The sequence below is a fragment of the Aotus nancymaae genome, unplaced genomic scaffold (assembly GCF_030222135.1).
Source record: "Aotus nancymaae isolate 86718 unplaced genomic scaffold, 86718_ANA_hifiasm-v0.15.2.pri h1tg000063l, whole genome shotgun sequence".
NCBI lineage: Eukaryota > Metazoa > Chordata > Mammalia > Primates > Aotidae > Aotus > Aotus nancymaae.
The window spans coordinates 856,639-884,612 of record NW_026988477.1 but is presented as its reverse complement, the minus strand read 5'-3'; the positions used below and the strand labels follow the sequence as shown (position 1 = coordinate 884,612).

The 27,974-nt window shown below is 62.1% G+C and overlaps 1 protein-coding gene across 1 annotated transcript in view; it reads right to left on the bottom strand.

Moving 5' to 3' along the window:
• Nucleotides 1-27,974, bottom strand: part of EXD3 (exonuclease 3'-5' domain containing 3) — an 80,957-nt gene that overhangs the window by 6,175 nt on the left and 46,808 nt on the right. The window contains 13 exon segments of the mRNA XM_064366070.1: nt 8,718-8,849; nt 9,081-9,134; nt 21,662-21,823; nt 22,005-22,014; nt 22,265-22,379; nt 22,382-22,432; nt 22,523-22,657; nt 22,825-22,852; nt 24,105-24,214; nt 24,355-24,565; nt 25,085-25,220; nt 25,585-25,751; nt 27,794-27,832. Coding sequence (XP_064222140.1) covers nt 8,718-8,849; nt 9,081-9,134; nt 21,662-21,823; nt 22,005-22,014; nt 22,265-22,379; nt 22,382-22,432; nt 22,523-22,657; nt 22,825-22,852; nt 24,105-24,214; nt 24,355-24,565; nt 25,085-25,220; nt 25,585-25,751; nt 27,794-27,832 — 1,350 coding nt within the window.

The window sequence follows — 27,974 nt, the reverse complement described above, 5'->3', positions numbered from 1 at the left end:
TGTGGGAGGTGGGGTCCGTCGCCAGGGCCCTGGCCTGGGTGGAACCCCGGCAGGAGATGCCAGCCTGGGATTTCCGACCCTGCAGGTGGGTCTGAGAGAAGTCATGGCCTGAGGCCCGCCAGGCAGGGAGATGGGGTGGGCTGCAGGGGCGCGGTCCAGAGTCACAGGACATTTCATCCATTCACAGCGAACTGGGACAATGGCAGTGCATGAAAAGCAATCCCTCGCTGTCCGGCCACCCGCCACATGGAAGGGCCCCGGCACCCTTTGCCTCCGCATGGCAAGGCTGTGTGCCGAGATCCTTGCAGCAGGAAGAGGGTGCTGGGGGTGGATATCACACATTTGGTCGCTGGCAAGTCCCTGGGTGGGCCGGCCCGTGCTCTCTGACCTCCCCCAGAGCTGCCCACCACATGGTGGGCCTGGGGCGTGGGCCTGACACCTCGCTGGACAGGGCGGGCCGGCGGCCGGGGAAGAGGCAATCGCGCCAACCTGCCCGCCGCGGCCTGGGTCTGGCCCACACCTCAGCTTCCCACGCTGTCCCCAGAGCTTCTTGCAGCCCTGGGCTGCCCACCCAAAGGTGACCCAACACTGTCCCCTGCCATGGTGTTGTGAGCCTCCTCAGAGAGAAGGGAGCTGCCGGAGTTTGCCCCAAGAACCTGCCCAGCCCTGGCACTGATTTTCCACTGGAGACAGGGCTGGGGTGGGTGAAAGGCCGAGCCCCAGGCCCCTGGGGAGGTGTGGAGCCGGGCATAGTGGCCGTCTTTGGGGAAGGTTTTAAAACTGAGTCTATGCAAGCTGGTAGCCACCCCCCTAGTGACCCCCGCCCTAATGCTCCCGTCTGGAGCCTGTGACTGAGGATGGCAGACCCGGAGAGGCCTCGACCCTGCCCCCTTGCCCCCTGCCCCCCGCCCGGGGCCCTGAAGGGCAGTTCCCACGAGGCCCAGCCCCTCCCCCACCCAGACACTGCCCGTCCCCTTTGTGTGGTCAGGACAATGTCTCCACAGACAGCATGGGGGTTGGGCCTTGGGCAGGGTCGGCATCCAGAGGGTCCCTGGGGGTCGGGACAACTGGGCCCACAGGCCGCACCCCAGAGCCCCCAAAAGCCAGGGCCCTGAGTGTGGGAGGGGAGTGACAGGGATGTGAGTCTTGGGAAGCCGTGTCTGGGCACACTGTCTAGTACGCACCAGGGACAGGGGCGTCTGCGTGGGGTGGGGGTCGGGATGTGAACATGAAGGCGTGTGACTGCCTGCGTCAGGGCCCCCCCGTCCTGCAGCTGCCTCAGAACGTGGTGCGTGGAGCCACTGGCCCTGCCTGGATCACCGGGCTGACCCCAGTGCTTGCTTAGTGGGGTGGGGTCTGGCACCTGGCAGTGGGGTCTGCCCTCCTTGCACCCGTCTGCACAGGTCACCCCAGACCAGTGGGGGGCCCAGCCTTTCCCTGGGCACCTCCCAACTGGGCTTTCGGGTCTGGACCATGAAGGAAGGCAGCCCCACCCTCTGCCCCGTGGCCTTGGTGTCCAGGCCTGGGCCTTTGCTGCCTGTACCCCCACTGCCCGAGAGACCACACATGTGGGCCTGAACCACTGGCAGCTCTGAAGTCTGTGGCCTCAGACCCCGGTGCCCGGCACCCCTCAGGGTGTGGCTCCCGTTCCAGCACACTTGGGGGCCCCGGCTGGCCCTGTCCAGGAGGGCTGGGGGTGAGCCGCAGGGCCTGGGCAGGAGGCAAGGCCCTCACACCGGGTCTCCCACCCACATGGGCTGGTCAGCCCCCAGCGCGGGAGGGACAGCGGAACACAAAGGCCTGAGCGTGAATTTCGGATAAAGCTTGGGGCGCATTTTTATACGAAAAAATGATCGTTTTCTGAAATTCACGTTAGCAAGCGTGTCTGTGTGTCAGATCCCGGCCTGCCCGAGGGTCGGGAGCCCCAGACCCTGCTCCCCGCCCAGACCCGGGCGCTCCCACCTGCCCTGGGTCAAAGCAAACACAAGCCAGGCCACTCAGGCTGCCGACGCGGGGCCCTGGGTCTCGGGCTCCCTCCAGGGGCTCCGGGGCGCCCCCACACCGTCCCCATCCCGGGGTCGGAGGGCAGCTCCCCCTCCCCCTCGCCGCGCCCCACCCCCGCCCCGTCTCTGAGACTCCCAAGGAGACTCCCCCTTCTCCCCTCCCCCTCCCCTCCCCGGGGCTCCAGGGCTTCCCCTCCCCCCTCGCCCCCCAGCTCTCGTCCCCTCCCCCGGCCCCCCCAGCCGCGGCGGGGCGCGGGGCGCGGCGCGCTGGCTTTCCCAGACGGGGGAGGGGCGGCGGCCGTGAGAACCCGCCGGGCCGGGCCGCGTGGGAAAGTGGGAGGAGGGGCGGCGGAGGGCGGGGCGCGCCTGGGAACGGCCCCCGCCCCCGCGGCCGGCCTTTGAAACGGCCACTCAGGGCGCCCGGCGGAGATTCAAAAGCAAACGGCTGCCCGCCCGCGGCCTTCCCGCGCCCGCCCGGGGGACCCCGCCCGCCCGTCCAGGGTCGCAGGGGTCGGGGGACCGAGACCCCTCCTTCCCAGGGGCCGCGGGGTCGCCGGGGGACTCGGCCCCCCACGCACAGAGGGGGGGAGCCAGCGCGCCCCGCGCGTCCCCATCCCAACCAATGGGGCCGGCCCCGCAGCAGGTGGCAACAGCCCCGAACCCGCCCCGAGCGGCCCGAGGCCTTTCCGCGGTGCCAGGAGCGGTGAAGGGCCCCCGTCCGGCTGGGGGACTTCCTGGAGGAAGCGACATCCAAGCTGGGGCCCGGCCGGCCAGAGGGAGAGGGAGGCTGCTCTGGGCTGCAGGGGTCCGGGGACAGGAGTGGGGCAGGTGGACAGGGCAGCCTTTCTCCTCACCAGTGCCCGGGGCTGGGCAGAGTCACGGGGCTGAGTCTAAGAAGCGGCCGTGTGGGAGCCGCGTGGGCTGCTGGAGCCTGGGAGCCACGCCCCGCACGGGGACCTGGGTGTGAGGGGCCTGCTTGGATGGAAGGGGAGTGGCCCGTCCAGCCCACCCTGCTCTGGTCCCTCCAGGGGGCCGATGGGGAAGGGGCATGTCATGGGCTCTTGAGTTGGGGAGCTGCGCAGGGCAGGGATCCCTTCATCTCTCCCCACCTCAGCAAACCCATGTCATGAGGTGCAGGGGCGTGGGCGCGGCTCTCCTGCTCGGGCTGACCAGCTGACCCAGGTCATTCTCTGAGCGTGGCTGGCCTGGAGGACTGTGGAAGCGAAGGGCCAGGAGACCCCAGTGCACCTGCCGCAGCCGCCAGCCCACCTGGGCCTCTCCGGTAGGGTGGGTGAAATGTGGCTGCCAGACACAGACCCTGCCTTGTCACCCCAAGGAGCTCCCCAGAACTCCCCTCCTTGAACCTGGCCATGGCCGGTCCCTCTGCCTGCACCCCTGACCCCCCGAGGCCAGCCTGCCCACCCCATCCATCCAGGCTGAGCTGACAGTGGGGCTGCAGGAGCCAGGCCCCGCGGACACCTGAGGAGGGCTGCATGGCCCTCAGACTCGGCCTGGGTTCCCTGAAGTCAGTGATGGGGTACCCCAGCCCCCTCCCCCCAGCTCCAGGGAAATGCCTGCGCCCACCCCGGAGGCCTGACTGGCACCTGGGGCCACCATCCCCGCTGACCCCTCAACCTGCGGAGGGTAAGTCTGCCCTGGCCCAGACACGCAGCCATGCTTGCTCAGAAGCCTCCCAGCCCCACTGTCCAGGCCACCCAATGTCCACCCACACCCCACATGTCCGAACATTCCCAGGGAGGCTGCTCCTCCTGAGGACCCGGTGCAGGGAAGCCCTCCACTCACCCAGGCTACCTGCAGGGGCCCGGCTTAGGGGGATGCTGGCGTGGGCGGGCGACAGGGGGCTCCACATGGCCTCGCCGCTCACCCAGGACGATGGGGGATGCTTGTGACATCATGGGAGGGTCAGGGCATGTGGGGAAGGCCAGGTGCCGTGGTTTCCCGACGGACGGGCATCTGGTAGCAGCTGTGAAGGGTGTGGGGCGGCTGCCACCCGGGCCCAGGATCCTTCCTCAAGTGACCAGGTGGGATCTGGGTCACCAGGAGCCTGTAGCCCCTGGGCCAGTGGGTCCAGGTCCTCCATCTCCAGGGGCCATCTGGTGGGAACCTAGGCTGGACTCTGGCTGAGAATCACGGCTGGAGGGTCCCCAACCCAGAAGGCTGTGGGGAGGTGGTGTGGGTGGCCTTCTGGAGGGACCAGCTGGGCCCCTGGCTGACCACCCTCCTGTCAGCCCTGGGGGCTGCACTAAGCTTCCTGAGGTGCCATCCCCTCCTCTTTGTCCCTGACCCCCGGCTGCTGAAGCAGGAGCCAGGCCCTGGGGCCACCTGAGGAGGGGCTGCACGGCCCTCTGGCCATCAGCCCTACAGCTCCATGCCCTGGCTGGAGGGCCCATCTTCCTCCTGACACCCTGGGAGCAGTGGAAGGAAGTCCTGCACCCTGCGTGCCTGTGTGACATGGGGTGCCGGTGTGGGAATGGAGTCTGGGCTGAGGGGGACAGAGGCTGGGAGGGGTGGGGTCTGTGGCCGCTGCACCTCTTCCTGACTGTCCCTCTGCCCATCAGCTAAGCACAGAAAATGTGAGGGTCTCCAAGCCTGCGGCAGGAGCGGGTGGCCCTGGGCCCCCTGGCTGGGTCTTGGGTCTGGGCTCTGAAGCCCCTGTCCACGGCTGGCCGCAGTACCGAGTATAAACGCTGGGGGCAGCTGCCCTGCAGCCCACTCCGTCCCCTCCTTAAGAACCCCCTTGGCCCCCTCTCCGCTGGGCTGGTGTCCACCACCCTCCGCAGTGTCCCTGCCCAGCCCTGCAGGGCTTCCAAGGTGCCCATGAGCTGGGCCCCGGCTGCCCCCCATCCCCTCCACGATGGCCGGCTCTGCCTGGGAGCCCTTGGACGCAGGGTCACTGAGGCCCCCTGGGATGCCCACTTCCGAGGGGCTGACGCCACTGGTTCAGGACATGTCTCCGTGGGGACGGCAGCCCGCTCCCCAACCACGCTGGGGGGTGAGGATTGGGGACGGTAAAAATAGACGTTATGCCTGGCCATGTCAGGGGTTCGTGGTAAGGGTTTTTTTTAAGCTCAAGTTTCTTTGATAAAATATTTTCCCATGGTGGACAGCACTAGGAATGTTCCCCACCCCCACCCTGCCCCAGAGGGCACAGCCCTGCCCTCTACTTGAGACTCACAGCCCCGTTGGGCTGGTGGTCCATCCTCCCTTGAGGGGAGCCCCTCCCTGCCTGGCTCAGGAACCCACGTGGGCAGATGCTACCAGAAAGCCAGCAACCCCAGCACCCGGGACTCCCACCGCTCGGGGTCCCTGCTGAGTGGTAGAGCTGGCGGTGGCACAGACCCCTGGCCAGGTCCCTGGCCTGTCTCTGGGCTCAGCCACGCCACCCGGAGAGCGCCCCAGCCTCGCACTGGAGACACTGCACGTCCAGTGGGCTTTCCCTCCGGGAACGGCACCAAAATAGTCAGAGGAAGGAGAAGAAAATGGAAAGTCAGGCAGGCAGCAGGCGCTCTCCAGGGAGGTGGCCGGCTCTGGCCAGAGCTGGGGGACAGCGGAGGCTGTGAGCCTCAGATCCTGTGACCAAGCCCAGAGCCAGGCCCTGGGGGCAGCTCCGGGGCAGAGGGCCCATCTCTGCTGCTGGGTCAGCCTAAGCGTGATGCTATCTGCTGGCCAGTGACGGTCAGCAGCCCTCAGGGGCAGGGCTGGGGTCTGCAGCCACGTGGAGCTGGGCCCAGCCTCCGCTGCTTTGTCTGTGCCCACCTTGCTGGCCCTGAGGACGGGGCCTCCCCTGGCCCCTAGGGTAGGGACGGGGCTGCCAGTGCGTGGGGTGGCTGGTCAGTGGTGTTCCCGGCTGCCCACTCAGGCCGAGCTCCCAGGGTTCGGCTGCAGGGCTGCTGGAGCGGGTGGTGGGAATGTGGCCTGAGCCTGCCCAGTCCTAGGAATAACTTTCCAGAGCACATGCTCAGCATGGACGTGTGGCCTGGGGCCCTGGCCCTCCACGCTCCAAGCACCTCTCGGGACTCCAGAGCCAAGGAGGCAGGCGCACACATGGGACCCTGGGCTGCGGGCATTGGGCCACCAGCTGGCTGCCATGCTCATGCAAAGCGAGCTCCACCAAGCTGGTGCCCTGGAAGGCTGGGTTCAACACAGACATCGCAGCTTCTCAGAGACGAGACTCCTTTCCTGCCCTCCTGGCACCATCTCGCTGGCCCTGCGGGGCCCTCGTGCATGTCGGGGGGCCTCTCCCCACAGCTCTCTGTCACCTGCCCAAGGACACCCTGCTAGGGCCTACCAGGGTCCCAGCCCTGACAAGGGCCTCCCTCCCATCTGGGCTCCCACCTGACGTCACACGTGGCCCACACACAGGGCTCTGCGTGGACTGGCACCACTCCTGCACCAGGGGGCTTGGGTTCTGGCCGTCAGCGTGTGTTCTGCTCCCAGGTCAGGCGGCCACATAGCCCCTGTGGGACACATGGTTCTCCCCTCGCTGCGCCCCACCCAGCATCTGTGGGCTATGCACGCTGACTGAGAGAGACCCATGTCTGCAGGACCCCGGGCTGGGCAGTCGTGGGATCCTGCCCCACACAGAAGGGCTGGCACGGGTGGCAGGTGGCTGAGGGCTGCAGCCAGGGCCCAGGTGCCCTCCGGGCTGGACTCCCCACTGGCTGCTGCGTCTCTGAGACCCAGCTGCTCCCTCCCTCACCGCCTTGGTCCTGGACGGCAGGTGCTATACCCCTCGGGGCTGTGCATTTCCTGGCCCCCAAGGCGGGTGTGGCTCTGGCCCTGACCCCTCCCAGGCCTGCTCTTTCACAGAACCTGCAGGCCTCCTGGGCCTGGCGCTCCTGTTTGCCATGGCAGGGGCGGCCTGGGGGCTGCAGGGTGTGGGTGCCAGAGTGGCATCAGCAGCCGGAGCTGCCAGTAGCCAGCAGAGGCAGGGCGGACACGGGGCCGGGTGGCTCCCACCTGCTCAGCTCCCCCCCACCGCCAAGCCCCTTCCCGTCCACTCAGCCAGGCCAACGTCCGCTCTTCCGCCTCACACCCTGTACACCCTTCTCCACGCAGGGCTCGGCCGCCCCTCTGCGCCTGGCCTGGGTCCTCAGGGGCGCTGACCAGCACTCGGCTGCCAGGGGCTCCAGCAGGGGTTTCCTCCCAGCTATCCAACTTCCTGTTTTCTCAAGAAAACGCAGCCGTCGGATTCTGAAAAGCTCATTAACATGCCTCCCCAGGCGTCCCGGACATCCTGGGGTCTTTACAGCGCTTGCCGGCCGAGCACAGACAAAGAGAGGCAGCGGACGCGGTTCCTGCCGCCCGGAGCCCAAGGCTGAGGGAGAGGCCCCGGCAGCGCACTTCCTTGCTGCCTGAGGCAGAGGCCGCTGTCCCCGCAGGGCAGTGGGGCCTGAGGGTCAGCCCAGCGCAGGGGCCACGGGAGGTCCAGGGGCCTGTGTGCTCAGGTGCACGGCCGGCTGCAGATCCGGAGCCACGGCTTTCCCTCTTTCCTTCCTGCATCAAACCCAGCGGGCCCAGCCTGAGGCTTCAGAGGCAGGAGGGCGGCGCCAGGAGGCCCAGGGCTGCGTCTGTCTGCTCAGCCAGGTGGGCACCCCTGAGGGTCATACTGTGGAGCTGAGCTCAGGGCCCCTCCCTACCCAGCCCAGGTGCCAGCAGGGACCCTGGCAGTGGCCTCCATGAGGGGGGTCTCCCTCCATGAGGGGGTCTCAAAACTTCCCCAAAAAACTGGGCTTGGGAGGCTGGGTATAGTAGCTCCCGCCTGTAATCCCAGCACTTTGGGAGGATGAGGTAGGTGGATCACCTGAGGTCAGGAGTTCGAGACCATCCTGACCAACATGGTGAAATCCCATATCTACTAAAAATATAAGAATTAGCTGGGCGTGGTGGCACATGCCTGTAATCCCAGCTACTCAGGAAGCTGAGGTGGGAGAATCACCCGAACCTGGGAGGCAGAGGCTGCAGTGAGCTGAGACTGAACCATTGCACTGCAGCTTGGGTGGTGGAATGAGACTCCGTCCCCCCACAAAACAAAACTGGGCTTAAAGGAACAGCCACGACCTGCTGCTCTGGCGGAATATTGATGTGGCCCTAACTCCGGAATGTTCTGGGAGCTTCCGAGAGCCAGGACAGCCCCACAGTCCCCCTCCTCTCATGTTGCCCACGGAGACCCTGATGCCGAGGGCAGCGTCATCCTGGCCTGGAGTGGAGGGGCAAAAGGCAGCATCGACTCCCCCCGGCCATGCCCAGGTGCCCAGTGGGCTCAAGCCAGATGGTTGGACAGTGCCACTCCAGGGTCCCGGGCAGCTGACTCAGCCCAGCCCCGCACTGGGGACAGGAAGGAGAGAAGCGAGTGGGGCTCCGGGGCCACCTTCCGCCTCCCCACGGATGTCCACTGAGGTCTGGCAGCTCCCACTTAGAGACTCTGTTGCCCAGACCTCGCTAGATGTCACCAAGAGATGCAGGCCGTTCTGTGTGTCGCCTTTGGAAGGCGGGACCCACCCAGCCTGCAGCGACGGCCACGGTTTCCCTCGACGCCTGCCAGAAGCCCCGTGGGGGCCGGCGGGAGTTACCCAAATGCAAACCCGCGCCTGCTTGGGGCCGTGCCATCCTGTGGCCCTGCCAACTGCCGGCCCCGGACCCCGACCCCCGATCTAGTGCCAGCCCGAGGCCGGACGGGTACTCGGGACCCACCTGGCAGCGGCTGAAGATGTCTGCGTGGGTGACACGCACGTTGAAATGCCTGAGGACAGCCTTGGCCTGCTGCTGGGCCCTCAGGGAGCCGTCGACCAGGAGGCAGCGGCCAGCCCCGACCTGGGCCCGGAGCTGCAAAGGCACGGCCAGGCTGCTGAGGGGCAGCACGGAGGCTGGCACCTGCCCAGGCCCAGCCCGCGTCCACCAGCACGGGGCAGGAGCTCTCTCTCAGCCCATCAGGGGTACGGCAGAGGCGCCGGGGTCCAGCCCACGGCACGCTAACGCGAGGTGGGGGTGGCCGAGGGGCTGGGAGCTTGGGAAGGGGGGGCTCGGGCCCCTCGGGCTCATCCGTGGGGTGCTCACCGTGTGGTCGGCCTGCCCTGACGTCAGGATGATCCTCCCCTCCAGCCTGGCGACCTGTGCGGGAGGGGAGACCGGTGGTGAGGGGGCAGCTCCGTGCTCCTGGGTCCGGCCACCTCTGCTCGCCGCCCCCCAGGCCCCATGTCCCCCAGGGCGGCCTCTGCCTGGGGTCTGGGTGGTGAGGAGCCCTGCAGCCCGGGGCCTGGGTGGCACCTCATCGTGCAGATTTAATCTTGGCACCATGCAAACGTTGTTCACAATTCCGAACGAAATCGAATTTAAAAAGCCATCCCTCAAAAGCAGAAGAAAATGAAGTAAAACATACACACAGGTATTCCAAGAGACTCCGGATATTTGAACACATAGCACTTGACCCCATAGCTCTAGGGAGCTAATGACGTATCAGGAATGAAAAATATGCTGCAACGACCCCCTCTTGCTGCAGGATTGACACGCGACTCCAAAGCTTTCTGTGCACCGCAGTGTAACACACGTTCCATTTTGTTGACTTTTTCAGTATTAGAGTTTTCAGCTGACAAAGGAGATACAAAAATTCAGGATATTAAGCTTACGGGAAAACCCCTGGACGGCTTCAGGATGAATTTCTGATGTAGGTTATATATTTTTTAAAACATGTATTTCCGCACTCTGCCCACTGCAAAGGCCTAGAGACAAGGCCCAGTCCTGCAGCTGGGAGCACCCTGTGCCCACACTGGTTTCTACGTTCATTTCACACTGAAAGGAGCCTGAGCTCTCTGGAGAAATGACTGATCCCAGATCTAAGGCAGAAATGCAGACAGTGAGGCTGGAGCGTCCAGACCCCGCAGAAAGCCACGGCGACAACGAGGCTGGAGGGTCCAGACCCCGCAGAAAGCCACGGCGACAACGAGGCCGGAGGGTCCAGACCCCGCAGAAAGCCACGGCGACAACGAGGCTGGAGGGACGGGGCTACACGGGGATACACGGGGGCTACACGGGGGCTACACGGGGGCTACACGGGGCTACACGGGGGCTACACGCGGGCTACACGGGGGCTACACGGGGGCTACACGGGGCTACACGGGGGCTACACGGGGGCTACACGCGGGCTACACGGGGGCTACACGCGGGCTACACGGGGGCTACACGGGGCTACACGGGGCTACACGGGGACTACACGGGGCTACACGGGGGCTACACGGGGGCTACACGCGGGCTACACGGGGGCTACACGCGGGCTACACGGGGACTACACGGGGGCTACACGGGGGCTACACGGGGGCTACACGGGGCTACACGGGGGCTACACGGGGGCTACACGTGGGCTACACGGGGGCTACACGGGGGCTACACGGGGCTACACGGGGGCTACACGGGGCTACACGGGGGCTACACGGGGCCACACGGTGATACACGGGGGCTACACGGGGGCTACACGGGGCTACACGGGGCCACACGGGGCTACACGGGGGCTACACGGGGGCTACACGGGGCTACACGGGGGCTACACGGGGGCTACACGGGGCCACACGGGGATACACGGGGGCTACACGGGGCTACACGGGGGCTACACGGGGCTACACGGGGGCTACACGGGGCCACACGGGGATACACGGGGGCTACACGGGGGCTACACGGGGCTACACGGGGGCTACACGGGGGCTACACGGGGATACATGGGGGCTACACGGGGCTACACGGGGGCTACACGGGGCTACACGGGGGCTACACGCGGGCTACACGGAGATACACGGGGGCTACACGGGGGCTACACGGGGGCTACACGGGGATACATGGGGGCTACACGGGGGCTACACGGGGCTACACGGGGGCTACACGCGGGCTACACGGGGGCTACAGGGGGGCTACACGCGGGCTACACGGAGATACACGGGGGCTACACGGGGGATACACGGGGGCTACACGGGGGCCACACGGAGATACCCCGGGGGCTACACGGAGATACACGGGGGCTACACGGGGGCTACACGGGGATACACGGGGGCTACACGGGGCTACACGGGGGCTACACGGGGCTACACGGGGGCTACACGGAGATACACGGGGGCTACACGGGGGCTACACGGGGGCTACACGGGGGCTACACGCGGGCTACACGGGGCTACACGGGGGCTACACGGGGCTACACGGGGGCTACACGGAGATACACGGGGGCTACACGGGGGCTACACGGGGGCTACACGCGGGCTACACGGGGCTACACGGGGGCTACACGGAGATACACGGGGGCTACACGGGGGCTACACGGGGGCTACACGCGGGCTACACGGAGATACACGGGGGATACACGGGGGCTACACGGGGGCTACACGCGGGCTACACGGAGATACACGGGGGCTACACGGGGGCTACACGCGGGCTACACGGAGATACACGGGGGCTACACGGGGGCTACACGGGGGCTACACGGGGCTACACGGGGGCTACACGGGGCTACACGGGGGCTACACGGGGCTACACGGGGGCTACACGCGGGCTACACGGGGGCTACACGGGGGCTACACGGGACTACGCGGGGGCTACGCGGGGGCTACACGGGGGCTACACGGGGGCTACACGGGGCTACACGGGGGCTACACGGGGGCTACACGCGGGCTACACGGGGGCTACACGCGGGCTACACGGGGGCTACACGGGACTATGCGGGGGCTACACGGGGGCTACACGGGGGCTACGCGGGGGCTACGCGGGGGCTACGCGGGGGCTACGCGGGGGCTACACGGGGGCTACACGGGACTACGCGGGGGCTACACGGGGGCTACACGCGGCTACACGGGGGCTACACGGGGGCTACACGGGGACTACACGGGGGATACACGCGGCTACACGGGGGCTACACGGGGACTACGCGGGGGCTACACGGGGCTACACGGGGGCTACACGGGACTACACGGGGGCTACACGCGGCTACACGGGGGCTACGCGGGGACTACACGGGGGCTACACGGGGACTACACGGGGGCTACACGCGGCTACACGGGGGCTACACGGGGGCTACACGCGGCTACACGGGGGCTACGCGGGGACTACACGGGGGCTACACGCGGCTACACGGGGGCTACACGGGGGCTACACGCGGCTACACGGGGGCTACGCGGGGACTACACGGGGGCTACACGGGGACTACACGGGGGCTACACGCGGCTACACGGGGGCTACACGGGGGCTACACGCGGCTACACGGGGGCTACACGGGGGCTACACGGGGACTACACGGGGGCTACACGCGGCTACACGGGGGCTACGCGGGGACTACACGGGGGCTACACGGGGACTACACGGGGGCTACACGCGGCTACACGGGGGCTACACGGGACTACGCGGGGGCTACACGGGGCTACACGGGGGCTACACGGGACTACGCGGGGGCTACACGGGGGCTACACGGGGACTACACGGGGCTACACGGGGACTACACGGGGCTACACGGGGGATACACGGGGATACACGGGGACTACACGGGGCTACACGGGGCTACACGGGGGCTACACGGGGGATACGCAGGAGTGATAAAAAAACTGCGTATTGGTTACAATATATGCTATTTGGTGACTGCAGTGAAATACCAGACTACAAAATCACGCAATTCATCCACCTAACCAAAAGCCACTTGTACCCCAAGAACTACTGAAATATATGAAACAGAAAGTAAGTTTCCTGACTTCACTGTAACTTGAGATATTGTTCACCCTAATTTACACGTTAACATTTCTCGGCGAGGCTTGGTGGCTCATGAATAATCCCAGCACTTGGCAGGAGCATCGCTTGAGGTCAGGAAGCGGAGAGCAGCCCGGCCCACGTGGCGAAGCCCCACGTCTGCTGACGATGCCCACATTGGCGCTGCGGCGGTGCGCACTTGTGGCCCGGCGCCTTGGGAGGTTGAGGCAGATGCTGCAGTGAGTCGAGATCGCGCCGCTGCACTCCAGCCTGGGTGACAGAGTGAGGCTCTGTCTCATAAAAAAAAAACAACAAAATTTCTAGGCCAATCCCAACAAAGAAAGGAAATAAATCCATGGGAAAATATGCGTATTTTAAGAAAACAAGGAAAGTAATGTAATAGAATTTACCGCTTTCAAACTGACCGAGGGAAAAACAGAACGAAGGTAACAAACGCTAAAAGCGTTAAAAAAAGAAGGGGAAAAAATAGGAGAAGTTGTACAAAGAGCACAAATCACGGCAGTGTGACTAACCGCGATTCCATCAATAATTACAATAAATGTAAGAGGACTAAATTAATAAGTTAAAAATCAAAGACAGACCAGATTTAAAAAAAAAATCCAACCAGAGAGAGTTTCCAAGAAAGACACCTACTATATAAAAGAAGGTTGAAAGTGAAAGGATGAACGTTGTCTACCAATACTAATAACCAAAGACTATTGGAGAAATGGTATTAATGTTAGTTAAAACATATTTTATAGCAAAGAGCATTACTAGGGTCAAAGACAGTCACCTCACAATTATAAAAAGATTCCACACAACGGGAAGATATCAGAATTCTAATAATATGCATATGCATCTACTGACATAACTTTAAACCATATAAAGCAAACGCCGACGTAACTGCATGGAGTTTGATGAATGCACCGTCACTGGAAGCTTGAGCATGGCTCTCCTGGGAGAATCAGGCAGAAAAGTAAATAGGGTAAAGATAATTTAGGCCACGCGCGGTGGCTCACTCCTGTAATCGCAGCACTTTGGGAGGCTGAGGCGGGCAAATCACAAAGTCAGGAGTCTGAGACCAGCCTGGCCAATACGGTGAAACCCTGTCTCTACTAACAATATGAAAATTAGCCAGGCGTGGTGGTGCACGCCTGTAACCCCAGCTACCTGGGAGGCTGGGGCAGGAGAATCACTTGAACCTGGGAGGCAGAGATTGCAGTGAGCCGAGATCGCGCCACTGCACTCCAGCCTGGGAGACTGACATTTCATCTCCAGAGAAAAAAAAAAAAGAAGATGATTTGAGCAACACATTTGGCAAGCTGGATCCACTGAGTGTGTGTGTTAGGGGTGGGGCAGTGGGAGGGGAGAGCGGGCGGCGGCGGGGGGGCCGGCGGAGAGAGAGAGAATGACTGGAGGGGAATCCATGTATCCTTTTACAGCCCATGTGGAACATTTATGAAAAGGATCATCTACTTGGCTCAATGGCAAATCTTAAGAAATTTCCAAAACTGGAAATATACAGACTATGTTCCTGAAGTTGTTAGAAATCATTTTTAAAAAGGTAAGGAAAAAGCCCCAAGATCCAAGCTTTTTGAAATTGAAAAACAGCCTTCTAAAGAACAAAGGCAAATAAGTAATCATAATTGATATTAAAACTTTATTAGAACTAAAAATGAAAACACTACACACCAAAACTGATAGAAGGCAGTGAAAACAATACTTTGAGAAAAATTTATGGCCTTAAATATATATATATATATGCGTATTTTGAGAGAGAGTCTCGCTCTGTCGCCAGGCACGAAGCTGGAGTGCAGTGGTGCGATCTTGGCTCACTGCAACCTCCACCTCCCGGGTTCAAGCAGTTCTCCTGCCTCAGCCTCCCGAATAGCTGCGATTACAAGCACGTGCCACCACACCCGGCTAATTTTTGTATTTTTTAGTAGAGACGGGGTTTCACCATGTTGGCCAGGATGGTCTCGATCTCTTGACCTCGTGATCCGCTCGCCTCGGCCTCCCAAAGTGCTGGGGTTACAGGCGTGAGCCACCGCGCCTGGTGGCCTCAAATATTTACATATCATAAAATATAAGAGTCTGAAAATTAAAGAGCTAAGCAACGCCATTGGAAACAACCCCAAGGAAGCAAAAGGAAGGAAATTCTAAAGATAAGAATAGAAATGGATGAGACAGAAAACAGAAATGCAATAGGAAGAACCAACAAAGCCAACACTGGTCGTTTTAAAAGGCAGTCAGTTGACACATCTCCGCACGATCACGAGAGCACCGGGAAGCAGCCGGGAAGCAGCCGGGAAGCAGAGCGAAGCTGCTGCGGGCGGGGCCGAGCCTCGGCAGAGAACACCAGCCGCTTACACTGACGCGTTCGAGGTGCTGGCGCAGGTGGACACATTCCAGAAAAACTACAAATTACCAAATGTGCTCCAGAAGACGCAGACCGCGAATTGGTTCTATAACTGTTGATAAAAATCAGTATCAGAGCATTCTCCCCAAAGAAAACTTCAGGCCCAGAAAGCCTCACGGGAAGTGAGCCGATTTCAGGAGCAGATAATTTAACCATTACTCAAGAGTTGCAGAAAAAAGAGAGAAAACTTCCCAACATATTTATGAGGCTAGAAAAAAAGAGAAAGGAAAATTACATGTCAGATGTACTCATGAAGTTGGATACAAAGTTCCTAAACAGAAATCACAGGCCAGGCCAGGTGCGGATCTGCACGCCTAGAGTCCCAGCGAGGTGGGAGGATCACTTGAGCCCAGGAGGTCGAGGCCGGTCTGGGCAACATAGCAAGACTCCACTTCAAAAAAAAAAAAAAAAAATCACAGACCATGCCAGGTGTGGTGGCTCGCACCTATGATCCCAGCACTTTGGGAGGCCGAGGCTGCAGACTGCCTGAGGTTGGGAGTTTGAGACCAGCCTGGCCAACATAACAAAACCGCATCTCTATTAAAAGTACAAAAATTAGCTGAGTGTGATGGTACACGTTTGTAATCCCAGCTGCTTGGGAGGCTGAGGCAGGAGAATCACTTGAACCTAGGAGGTGGAGGCTGCGGAGCTGAGATCATGCCACTGCACTCCAGTCTGGGTGACAGAGCAAGACTCCATCTCAAAAAAAGAAAAAGAAAAAAATCACAGACCAAAGGCAGCAATGTATTAAAAAGGGCAACATGGGCCGGGCGCTGTGGCTCACGCCTGTAATCCCAGCACTTTGGGAGGTTGAGGTGGGCGGATCACAAGGTCAGGAGCTCTAGATCAGCCTGGCCAACATGGTGAAACCCCATCTCCAGTAAAAATACAAAAATTAGCTGGGCATGGTGGCTCATGCCTGTAATCCCAGCTACTCAGGAGGCTGAGGCAGGAGAATCGCTTGAACTTCAGAGGCAGAGGTTGCAGGGAGCTGAGATCACGCCACTGCACTCCAGCCTGGGTGACAGGGTGAGACTCCATCTAAAATAAAAGGGGGGGTCACCATGCAGACCAAGTTGAATTTAACCCAGGAAGGAAAGATTAGTCCCAAATTCAAAGAGTTAATCACGTCATTCATCACATTCACAGATTAAAGGAAAAATCCTGAGTATCTCAGTAGCTGCCGGGAAAGCACTAGGTGGGTAGAATTCGATATTCATCTAGAACAAAAACTTACAGCAAATGTGGATTCACGGGGGACCTTCCTCAGCCTGTTACAGAATATCCAGCGGCCACCCTGTTTCATTTTAAAACGCTCCTTTCTAAATCAGAAGCAAGGTAAGGACGGCGCCGCCAGAGCTCTATTCGACACTGTCTTGCAGACCGTGACTGAAGTAAGGGAAGGGAAGGTACGAGGACTGCACTGGAAGAAAGAAAACCCTCACTTTTTGCAGGTGATGTGTATGAAGAAAACCCGAATAGCTGGCAACAATTCAGAAAGATTTAGGGGCATTTAGCAGGAAATAGAACCACACAATTTATAAACGCAGCACGAACCTAAAGTTCCTGGGTTGAAATCTAACAAATGACATACAAGATCTTTATGGAGGTTATTAAATGTGTCAGAAAGAGGCCGGGCGCGGTGGCTCACGCCTGCAAGCCCAGCACTTTGGGAGGCTGAGGCAGGCGAGTCACAAGGTCGGGAGTTTGAGACCATCCTGGCCAACATGGTGAAACCCCATCTCTACCAAAAATACAAAAATTAGCCGGGCGTGGTGCTGCACGCCTGTAGTCCCAGCTACTCGAGAGGCTGAGGCAGGAGAATCGCTTGAACCCAGGAAGCAGAGGTTGCAGTGAGCTGGGACTGAGCCACTGCACTCCAGGCTGGCGACAGAGCAAGACTCTGTCAAAAAAAAAAAAAAAGTGTTAGAATAGAAGAATTAGGGAAGAGTTAGATAATTATCCATGAAGAGAAGACTCAGTATCGTTTTGTTTTATTTATGAGTCTTTTTAAACGAGGTCTAGCTCTGTTGCCCAGGTTGGAGTGGCATGATCATGGCTCACTGTGCGGCCTCAGCCTCCTGGGTTCAAGTGATCCTCCCACCTCAGTCCCCTAGGCGGCCATAATGTTTCGCTGTGTTGCCCAGGCTGGTCTCAGACTCCTGGACTCAAGCAACTCTCCCTCCTTGACCTCCCAAAGTGCTGAGATTGTAGGTGTGGCCACTACCTCTGGCCTCAATATCTTAAAAATGTCATGTTTCCCTAAATTGATTTATAGAGTCCATGCAGTTCCAAGCAAAACTGAACTGGTGAGTTGTTTCTAAACCTATACAGAAAGGGCAAAGGTCTGAAGGAGAACAAGGTGGGTGCTCACCCTACCAGACACGAGGATGAGCAATGATGCCAGAGGAATCTGGGCAGTGTGACGTCATGTAAAACTCCAGGCCGGGGGCAGCGGCTCACACTTGTAATCCCAGCACTGCGGGAGGCGGAGGCAGGAGAATCGCTCCAGGAGTTCTAGACCAGCCTGGGCAACACAGCGAGAGCCTGTCTCCACAAAAATTTTAAAAATTAGCTGGGTATGGTGGCGTGTGCCTGTGTTCCTAGCTACCCAGGAGGCTGAGTTGGGAGGATGCTTGAACCTAGGATTTTGAGGCTGCAGTCAGCTACGATCACACCACTGCACTCTAGCCTGACAAAACGAGACCCTGTCTCTTAAAGAAAGAAAAAGACGACCAGGCATGAGGGTCCCCAAGATCACCCTGAGGTTTAGTGTCACTCAGTCTCCTGCAGCTACAGGACCTGAGAGTGACAGTGACTCAGGGCCACTCCCAGGACCCAGCACACAGCCACGCTCTGGCTGAGACGCACGTCAGTGAACAGTACACGGCCATGTAGCAAAGGAAAAAGGCACGCGGACGGGGCACAGCCCAGAGGAAGCCAGGCTCGGGCACCCGAGAGCCTCTCCCAGGCGAGCGACGCGCGGTGTGCTCCTGCAACGAGCCATAAGGACACGTGTGAAGTGTTGTCTGCCTGAAAAGTTCGTTCTCGACTCATCGCCTGAGGCTTTTACTGGGGGGTGGTCACATCGACACCCTCTGCCTGGCATGTACCGCAATTCCAGCGTCCTGGATGGAAAGCGACGTCCAGCATAAGCCTCAGTGTTTGTGAAGATTAAGCGCAGCAAAGCACCTTCATCGTTTAGGGAGTTTCCGTCAGTCCGGGAGCTGCTTCCCAGCCGATTCCCCGCCGCGCAGGCAGGCCTTTCTTAGGGCAGAACGTGTGAACAGCCACGGAACGTCTGGGAAGATGCTCAGCTTCATCGGCCATCAGAGAAAGGCAAGTTCAGAGACGACGGAAGCTAACGTGACGTGGACAGAGATCAGTAACAGCGACTGGGGGCGTAATTTCTGTTGTAATTCAGCTGCTCACAGGATGAAGCTCTGGGCACGGTTTTCAGCTGTTTTAATTCTGCAGCTACAGGAGACAGGCGCAGAAGCCTGCAGGTCCTTCCCGTGGAGCGTGACGTGTGAGCTCGCCTCCCTCCCCACGTTCCCCGGCAGTCAGCAGCGACCCGCCCGTCCCACTGCGCCCAGTAGCTGGACCGCAGTCCTCTGAAGTGGTCAATACCTGCCCCCTCAGGATCCCTCCTCCTCTCCGTTCCCAATGAGGGCTGTCCCTTGGCAGTATCTGAAGCATTTGACGGCATCTCGGCACGGACTGCTGTGCCGTCTTTGCTACTGGAAACTGGACCTTTGTGTCCCTAAACCTAATAGTATGACAACCGATTCCAGGAGTCCCAGAACCGGTGCAGACGACTCATCTGTGAGACTTTTCTCTGCAACCACCTCCAGCACCAAAATTGCTCATCTGGCTGATGTAGAGAACGAGCCAGCAGGAGGAAAACAGATTTACGAGGAAGACCTGGCCTCCGTGCTCGCAGCGGCTGACCACCCACGTCCGGGAGGACGGGGCGTGGCGCGCATCACTGGCACGTGTCCTGGTCACTTCAGGGTCTGTGGAGGCGGCCGAGGGCTGATGCCCTGGGCTTTCTGAAGACTGACCGCGTGTTCGGCCCCTCACTCCGGCACAGCCGCACGGGCAGCTTTTCAGGTCACGCTGTTGGCAGCTTCCCAGATCACCGAGTCCTACTTCCTTTCTGTTGAAAAGCTCTCCCCTCAGTCTCTCTTTCCGCTCACGTGTCACCATAAGCAGCAGGGAGAGACCAGGCTGCACCTTCCACGCTGTCTGGAGGTCTCCTCAGCTCCACATCCAGGTTGTCCTGTGTGACGGCAGGACACAGCCCCACGGAGTCCTCCCACGGGGTCAGGGCATGCCCCTCACACCCTCTGGCTCTCGCTGGGAGTGCTTTTTCTTTTTAAAAAATGTTCGTCAATTTATTAGTAGTGCTCCTTTTGAAGGTATGAAAAATGAAACAGGTATAATCCTTATATGAAACAATGAACTATCTACTCAGGAGTCTTAGTACAAAACACATGATTTGGAAAGACTGCCGGGCTCCGCCTGTCATCCCAGCACTTCGGGAGGCTGAGGTGGGCGCATCACCTAAAGTCAGGAGTTCAAGACCAGCCTGGCCAACATGGTGAAACCCGTCTCTACTAAAAATACAAAAATTAGCTGGATGTGGTGGCGGGTGCCTGTGGTCCCAGCTACTCTGGAGGCTGAGGCAGGAGAATCGCCTGAACCCGGGAGGCGAAGGTTGCAGTGAGCTGAGATCGCGTCACTGCACTCCAGCCTGGGCGACAGAGTGAGACTCCGTCTCAAAATAAATGAATAAATAATAAAAAAAAGTAATTAGAAAAATGTTTGACTCCTTACTGATGGAAAAAAATAGAGGGAATAAAAGAAATTAGGAAAATATATGGGTAAGATTACCCATAACTAGTATTTAAACACATAGAAGGTTCAGGATGGATTCTACACCTCTCCAGATGTGTCATGAAGAAGAAATACCACCTTACCCCAGTTCTTACGCCCCTGAGGGAGAAAACTGCTCAACTGGGCTTTGTTCTGACTCCCTCACGCTTCTGTGGCTGAGGTCTGGGCATCTCGGCTTCACCTGTCTCAGCTGCGTTTGCCAAGATCCCGCCTCCAATCCCTAACCCTCAACACTTTTCACGCCGTATTTCTGCTACCGTCTGTTTCAGGGTCATCTCCGCTTTCCCTGTGTGATCCTCAGAACTCTGCCACCTACTCACTACCTCATTCTAAAGCTACTTCCACATTTATTTATTTATGTTTTTGAAATGGAGTCTCATTCTGTTCCCAGGCTGGAGGGCAGTGGCGCAGTCTCGGCTCACTGCAACCTCCGCCTCCTGGGTTCAAGTGATTCTCCTGCCTCAGCCTTCGAGTAGCTGGGATTACAGGTGCCCACCAGCACCACGCCTGGCTAATTTGCACCATGCTGGCCAGGCCGGTCTTGAACTCCTGTCCTCATGATCCACCTGCCTCGGCCTCCCAAACTGCTGGGATTACAGGCGTGAGCCACCGCGCCCGGCTGCTACTTCCATATTTTTAGCTGTTTGTTACACCAGCACCCCACTCCTGGTACCACAATCCGTATTATTTTTCTAATCCTGCTGTTAACAATTTACTAAAAGCTTAGCAGCTTACAACATAGTTCTGTGGGAGTCCAGAAGTCTGGGGGATTAAACCAGGTTCTCTGCTCAGGCTCTTGTGGCTGAAATCACAGAGCGAGTGGCTGGGCTCTCCTATGAGGCTTCTGGGCTTGGTCAGATGTTGGCAGAACCTGGCTGCTTGTGGCTGCTGGACTGAGGCTTCCTTGTGTGGCCTCCTCCGTCTTCAAGTCAACAATGGGCCACGGAGTCCTGCCTGTGCTTTGACTCTCTGTCTTCTTCTGCTTCTTCTGTGTTCCATTCCTCCTTTTTTTTTGATTGGAATCTTGCTCTGTCAGCCAGGCTGGAGTGCAGTGGTGTGATCTCACTGCAACCCCACCTCTGGGGTTCACGTGATTCTCCTGCCTCAGCCTCCCAAGTAGCTGGTATTACAGGCGCCCACCACCATGCCTGGCTAATTTTTGTATTTTTAGTAGAGATGGGGTTTCGCCATGTTAGCCAGGCTGGTCTTGAACTCCTGACCTCAGGTGATCCACCTGCCTCAGCCTCCCGCAGTTCTGGGGTTACAGGCGTGAGACATCACGCCCGGCCCCATTCCTGCCTTGAAGGGCCCGTGTGATGACACTGCGCCCACCCAGATAAGATAGTCTCTCTTAAGGTCGACTGATTACTGGTCTCAATTACATTATCTGTGAATTGCTTTTGCAGGACAACGAGGCGGAGGCTGGGACCATCTCATCCCCTTGGCCCCCAAAGGCTCCATCCTTGGCCGTCCCGTTCCCAGAGCCTGCCTGGCACAGCTGGCAGCTGTGGATGAGCTGGAGGGAGGACTTTGGTGCTGGGGGTGGGCACACCTGCGCCAGGGGCGGCTGCTCCTAGGGAGGACCCCAAGCCCCTCCCCGCACGCTCACCTCGGCCGCCCCGCGGTGGTCCTCACCGTTGTCCAGCACGTGCGCGTCCACGCCCAGACAGCGGAGGCTCCGTGCCAGCCCCTGAAGCATGTTGTCACACACCACGCGGAAGGCCCTGGCAGGGACCTGAGGGATGGTGGCCTCAGCCACAGCCACAGGGACCTGCAGTGAGGGCCCGGTCAGCAGCTCCACGGTCACCCACCCGGCAGCCTCACCGTCACCCGCCCAGCAGAAATGCAGACAAAATGAAACAAAACCACCCCAGGGGGCTCTAGTGCTCACACTGGGGGGGCCTCCACGTGTGTGTCTGGGGTGCGTGTGGCCTAGAGTGGGTGGGGGTCACGGGGAGGGGCCTGCCAGGCCCAGTGTCAGGGGGGCACTCTGCCTGAGCAGTGGCCCCAGTAAAGGGCGGTCCCCACAACAGTCATGCAGGACTCTGCTCCGTCTCACTGCAGGGGCAGGGGTCCGGGGCCGGGGAGCTGGGCCCCCTCTACACGCTCTGACCTAGCGACCTTGTCTCTGTGCAGGTCCTTAGTTTATGGACAGACACCTCCTTCCCCAAGAGTCCCAACAAAGGGACCCTGCGGGGCTTCACGCGCCTACCTGGGTGCGGCCGACGCCGATGCCTCCTGCAGGCCGGGCGGCTCCTGTGTCCCTGGTCTCTCTCTGTGCCTGGGCCTCTGGCTCCCAGCCAGGTCCCCTGACAGGTGGAAGCGGTGGGCTCTCTGCACAGGGCTTGGTGCACCTCCAGCAGGCAGTAGGCATCAGCAGCTGTGGGGAGTCGGCCTAAGCCTCCGGGGCAGCTGGCGGGAGGGCCGTGGGGTGTGAGGAGGGGTCACCGCCTCCTGCCGCCCCTCACACCTGCGTAGACGAGCTGCTCTTCGCAGAGCGGCCTCCGGTCCCAGACGGACAGCTGCTGCGTCTTGTCCAGGGTCGGGCCCAGCACCTGCTGCAGTAGGAGGCTCAGGCCTCTCAGCCCCCCAGCCCCGTCCACGCCTGGCCCTGGAGGAGGACGGCCTGCCACGCCCACTCACACCAGCCCCGTCCACGCCTGGGGTTGGCATGCCCGCCACGCGCATCTGCTAAGACAGTGTCCGCAGGTGATGCACCTGGCCCTGGAGGGGACGGCCTGCCACGCCCACTCACACCAGCCCCGTCCACGCCTGGGGTTGGCATGCCCGCCACGCGCATCTGCTAAGACAGTGTCCGCAGGTGATGCACCTGGCCCTGGAGGGGACGGCCCGCCACGCCCACTCACACCAGCCTCGTGGGGGCCCTGGAGGGGACGGCCCACCACGCCCACTCACACCAACCTCGTGGGGGCCCTGGAGGGGACGGCCCGCCACGCCCACTCACACCAGCCTCGTGGGGGCCCTGGATGGGACGGCCCGCCACGCCCACTCACACCAGCCTCGTGGGGGCCCTGGAGGGGACGGCCCGCCACGCCCACTCACACCAGCCTCGTGGGGGCCCTGGAGGAGGACGGCCCGCCACGCCCACTCACACCAGCCACATGGGGGCCCTGGAGGAGGACGGCCCTCCACGCCCACTCACACCAGCCTCGTGGCGGCTCAGGAGGAGGCCTTGCCCCCTCTGTCAGTGGCCAGTGCAGCAGACACAGGGAGAAGGAACAGACACAGCCAAGGACAGGCTCCATGTGGGGGTTGCAGGCTGCAGGTGCTGCACTTAGGGACAGCTCCGGGGTTCACACCTTCACCCCCAGGGGCTCCCACCCTCACCCCCAGGGGCTCCCACCTTCACCCCCAGGGGCTCACACCCTCACCCCCAGGGGCTCACACCCTCGCCCCCAGGGGCTCACACCTTCAACCCCAGGGGCTCACACCCTCACCCCAGGGGCTCACACCCTCACCCCCAGGGGCTCCCACCCTCACCCCCAGGGGCTCACACCCTCACCCCCAGGGGCTCACACCTTCAACCCCAGGGGCTCACACCCTCGCCCCCAGGGGCTCACACCTTCAACCCCAGGGGCTCACACCCTCACCCCAGGGGCTCACACCCTCACCCCAGGGGCTCACACCTTCACCCCCAGGGGTTCACACCCTCACCCCCAGGGGCTCACACCCTCACCCCCAGGGGCTCACACCTTCACCCCCAGGGGCTCACACCTTCACCCCCAGGGGCTCCCGCCCAGAGTTGCTCTGAGTGGAACTTGGGGCACCGGTCCCGGGAAGGTGCCCTCACGCCAGATGAGGGCCCACAGGGGCTCAGGGATGCCTGTGCCAGGAGGCTCCTCTCCTCCCTGGGCACGCCAGGTCCACTTCTGCCAGGCCCTGCTCCGGGGCCCTGGTGACTGAGGCTGAGCTGACAGGAACCCAGCGGAAGCAGGGCAGGGCCGTGGGGAAGGTGTGGAGGGGCCCAAACAGACCTCAAGCCCCAGGCCTACCTGGGCGTCATGTGAGCGGATCATGGCAGTGGTACCCACCTATCTGTGCACCAGCAGCAGGTCCACGCCACCCAGAACCTGCTTCTCCACGTGGGCCAGGGCGGGGCAGGACGCGCCCAGTTTCTGCAGGTCCCTGGCCATCCCATAGCCTGTGGGCAGGAACCTTCGCGGGAGGGGACCAGACCCCAGATGCACCCAGCACCCCCCGGGGCGCACGGAGGAAAGGGTCGGGCAGAGGTGCGGGCTGCTTGTCTTCTGGACTGGCAGGGGGCCCCAGGGCTTCGCTCACCCAGCTTGGTGATGGACGGGTCCGAGAGGAGCTGGGCCACCAGCTGGGAGAAGGCCTGGGCTCCCTGTCCTGCTGGCGGCTGCGTGAGTGCCAGGATGTCGAGAAGGAACATGTGGCCCTCCATGGCAAGTTGCAGGAGGGACGGCCGGGGCCGGCCCCCAGCCACGAACACCGGTGTCCACTCCAGGTCCACACCAACCACCTGCCGGGGCTGCGGGCAGAGACGGGCAGGTGTGAGCGTCGGGGCCGGCTCGGCTCTGCAGGGACCACAGCCTGGAAGGCTGAAAAGCTCTGTGAGCCCCGGCTTCAGGGAGATGCCACCCTGCTTGCTTGGGGCTGCGGCTGTTGGGGACACTAGGCCAGTGTCCCGGCTGCCCCTCGCTTTCTATGGCTGGACCAGAGAGGGGAGGCCTGGCTGTGGTGAGCAAGAGCCGGGCCTAGTGCCAATGGCAGTGCCCATGTCAGGGAGCCACCCCATGTCTTGGGGCCTCATCTGTAAAATGGGGATCCCATGGCAGCTTCCTCAGGCTGGCAGGAGGCCCGGGTGAAGGCCAGCACCCAGCAGCCCGGAGTGTCACCAGCGCACAGCACGGGGAACGGCTGCCCTCACAGCAGCTCTGGGGCACCTGGTGGGTCCCTGCCCAGAGGCTGCGCTTCCCTCCAAATGCCACGCCTCTGAGGATCCTCCAGCTCTCGGCAGGGGGTCCTGCCACCGGGCGCTGCCCCTGACCTGCAGGAGGGCATCCTCGTGTCTGGCCAGGTCTTCCCGCGAGGCCAGGAGGTAGACGTTCTCCCTGGGGATGGGTAGCTGGTAGTAATGGTCCTTCACGTCCTTCACGTCGAGCCTCGAGTCAGCCTCAGCCGCCCTGGGAGAAGCAGAGCTGGTGGCGTTCCCATGTCCCTGGGTCCCTGGTCCCCACCCACTCTGACCGCAGGGCCGGAGGGGAATGCTCAGGGCCTGTTTGCTGGGGGCGTCTGGAGTCCTGGCTCCTCCTCCCACACAGGCTCAGTCCAGGCCCCGGCACGACCCCTGCTCCTGCCCCTCCTCCCAGGTGACTGCCCCCCAGACCCTGCGTGGGTTGGCCCGGCCGAGGCTGCGGGCCCCGCTGTCTCAGCTCCGTGCACAGCTGTGCTGTTTGCTCTGTGCTCTCCGTTTCTGATTCTCAAGCCACTGGTGTGCAGATTGGTGAGCTGCTGTCCCAAGGGCAGGGGCCACCCTGGGGTGCTCACCTCCCCTGGAGCCGGAGCCGGCTGAGCTCCGCAGCCACTGTGGCCGGCAGCCGGTCCTCGGGCAGCGGGAGGTTCAGGGCGCACCGAGCGGCCATGCCTGGGTCACCGAGGGAGGCCAGCAGCTGAGACAGCTGCTCCTGAAGCCACGGGCTCTGTCCCACCAGGCCCTGTGAGGAGGGTCCATGAAGATGGGGACGGGGACATGGCTCTGCCCTGAGGGACTCCCAAAGACCCCGACCTCACAGGCTGGCTCTGAGCACTCTGGGAGGAGGGGCGGCTGTCCACCTGAGGCCTGCGGTGCCCATCCCGCCTGAGGCCCTGGGTTGGTTCCACAGGACCGAAGCAGCGGAGATGGAGGCACTGAGGCAAAGGCTGTCCACTGCAGCTCAGCCCTGGCCAGCCTCTCCCTGCCTCCCAGCCTCCGCCGACCCTCCCAGCCTCCCAGCCTCCGCCAACCCTCCTGGCCTCCCAGCCTCCGCTAGCCCTCCTGGCCTCCCAGCCTCCGCTAGCCCTCCCGGCCTCCCAGCCTCCGCCGACCCTCCTGGCCTCCCAGCCTCCGCCGACCCTTCCGGCCTCCCAGCCTCCGCCAGCCCTCCCGGCCTCCAAGTCTCCGCCAGCCCTCCCGGCCTCCCAGCCTCCGCCGACCCTCCCGGCCTCCCAGGCTCTGCCGACCCTCCCGGCCTCCAAGCCTCCGCCGGCCCTCCTGGACTCCCAGCCTCCACCAGCCCTCGCCAGCCCTCCCGGCCTCCCAGCCTCCACCGGCCCTCCCGGCCTCCCAGCCTCTGCTAGCCCTCCCAGCCTCCCAGCCTCCGCTAGCCCTCCCGGACTCCCAGCCTTGGCCAACCCTCCCGGCCTCCCAGCCTCCGCCAGCCCTCCCAGCCTCCCAGCCTCCGCCGACCCTCCCGGCCTCCCAGGCTCTGCCGACCCTCCCGGCCTCCAAGCCTCCGCCGGCCCTCCTGGACTCCCAGCCTCCACCAGCCCTCGCCAGCCCTCCCGGCCTCCCAGCCTCCGCTAGCTCTCCCGGCCTCCCAGCCTCCGCTAGCCCTCCCAGCCTCCCAGCCTCCGCTAGCCCTCCCGGCCTCCCAGCCTCCGCCGACCCTCCTGGCCTCCCAGCCTCCGCTGACCCTTCCGGCCTCCCAGCCTCCACTAGCCCTCCCGGCCTCCCAGCCTCCGCTAGCCCTCCTGCTCTCACCAGGCTTTCACCTGCACCGCAGGTCCCAGGAGCCCGGTGGGTTTTCTGGAGCACCGTGGGTTTTCTGGAGCACCTGCCTAACCTGCCCCATCCACGCTCCTCTTCTTGCCAGGGGAGCCCCTCTGCCCCTTCCCCTCGTCCTCCTCACTTTGTGGGGTTTGGCTGGCCGGGCTCAGGAGGTCAGGGATGCCCATTCACCCACGGCCTGGGAGAAGGGGTGGCCTCCAGGCAGCAGTGACCAAACGGGTCCCGAGAAGCCTCGTCCTCGCCAGGGTGAGCTCTTCCCACCCTGCAGCGCCTGTGGCAGTGCCAGCCTGGGAGCAGAGCCACCCACAGGCCTGCTGGGCCCTCAGCCCCTGCCAGGAAATCCAGGGCCCAGCACAAGCTCCGAGGGTCTCCCTCCCGGCAAGGTCCCGGAGTCCGTGGGTCCAGGGTGGCCTGAGTGTCACGTGGGAAGTGGGGGGACCCACCTGGGAGGCTGAGCTCCCGCATGACCTCCCACCCACGGCCTCAAGGAGGGTCCGCCTGCCTCGCTGGCTTCAGGCCCAGCAACCCGAGGCTGCTTCCCCGGCGTGGGTTCCCACGTGGACGACAATACGTGGAAGCCGCCCGCATTCTTCAGGACGTCCGCTGCCCTTCCGGCCGGCTCCGTGCTGGCACTGGGGGGCCTGGCCTTCCTCCTTCCGGCCTCGCCCAGGCCCCGCACCTCTCCGGGGACTCTCGGCCCCCACCTGACTGCACAGGCAGCTCCGCCGGCCGGTTTGGGTGGCACTGACGCTGCCATCTGCCTGGAACGAGGCCCAGCCAGGCTCCCCCGCGGCCCTCGGCTTCCGAGCAGGCTGCCCGGCCCGGGAACCCCGCACCTGCCTGCCAGGCACACGCCCCAACACAGGGTCTGGGGTCAGCGGCCCCAACGAAGGCCTCAGTCTGCCCGCTTTCGCCCACACGCTCTGGGCCTGTGCCCTCCAGACAGCTGCCCAGCGCTCTGCAGCCCCATGGGGCAGGACACGGACTCACTTGAACGTGGTCAGCCCAGTTCTCCTGAGACAGGCTCTCCTGTAAAGCAGACAGGGGAGGGAGGCGGTTTCCAGGCGGCTCCAGAGGCTGAACAGGGGCTTGGTGGGAGCCCTCTTTGCCCCCCGCACAGCTCAGATGCTGGCCCACCCCGGTGCCACGGCCCAGAGCCGGGGCCCATGGC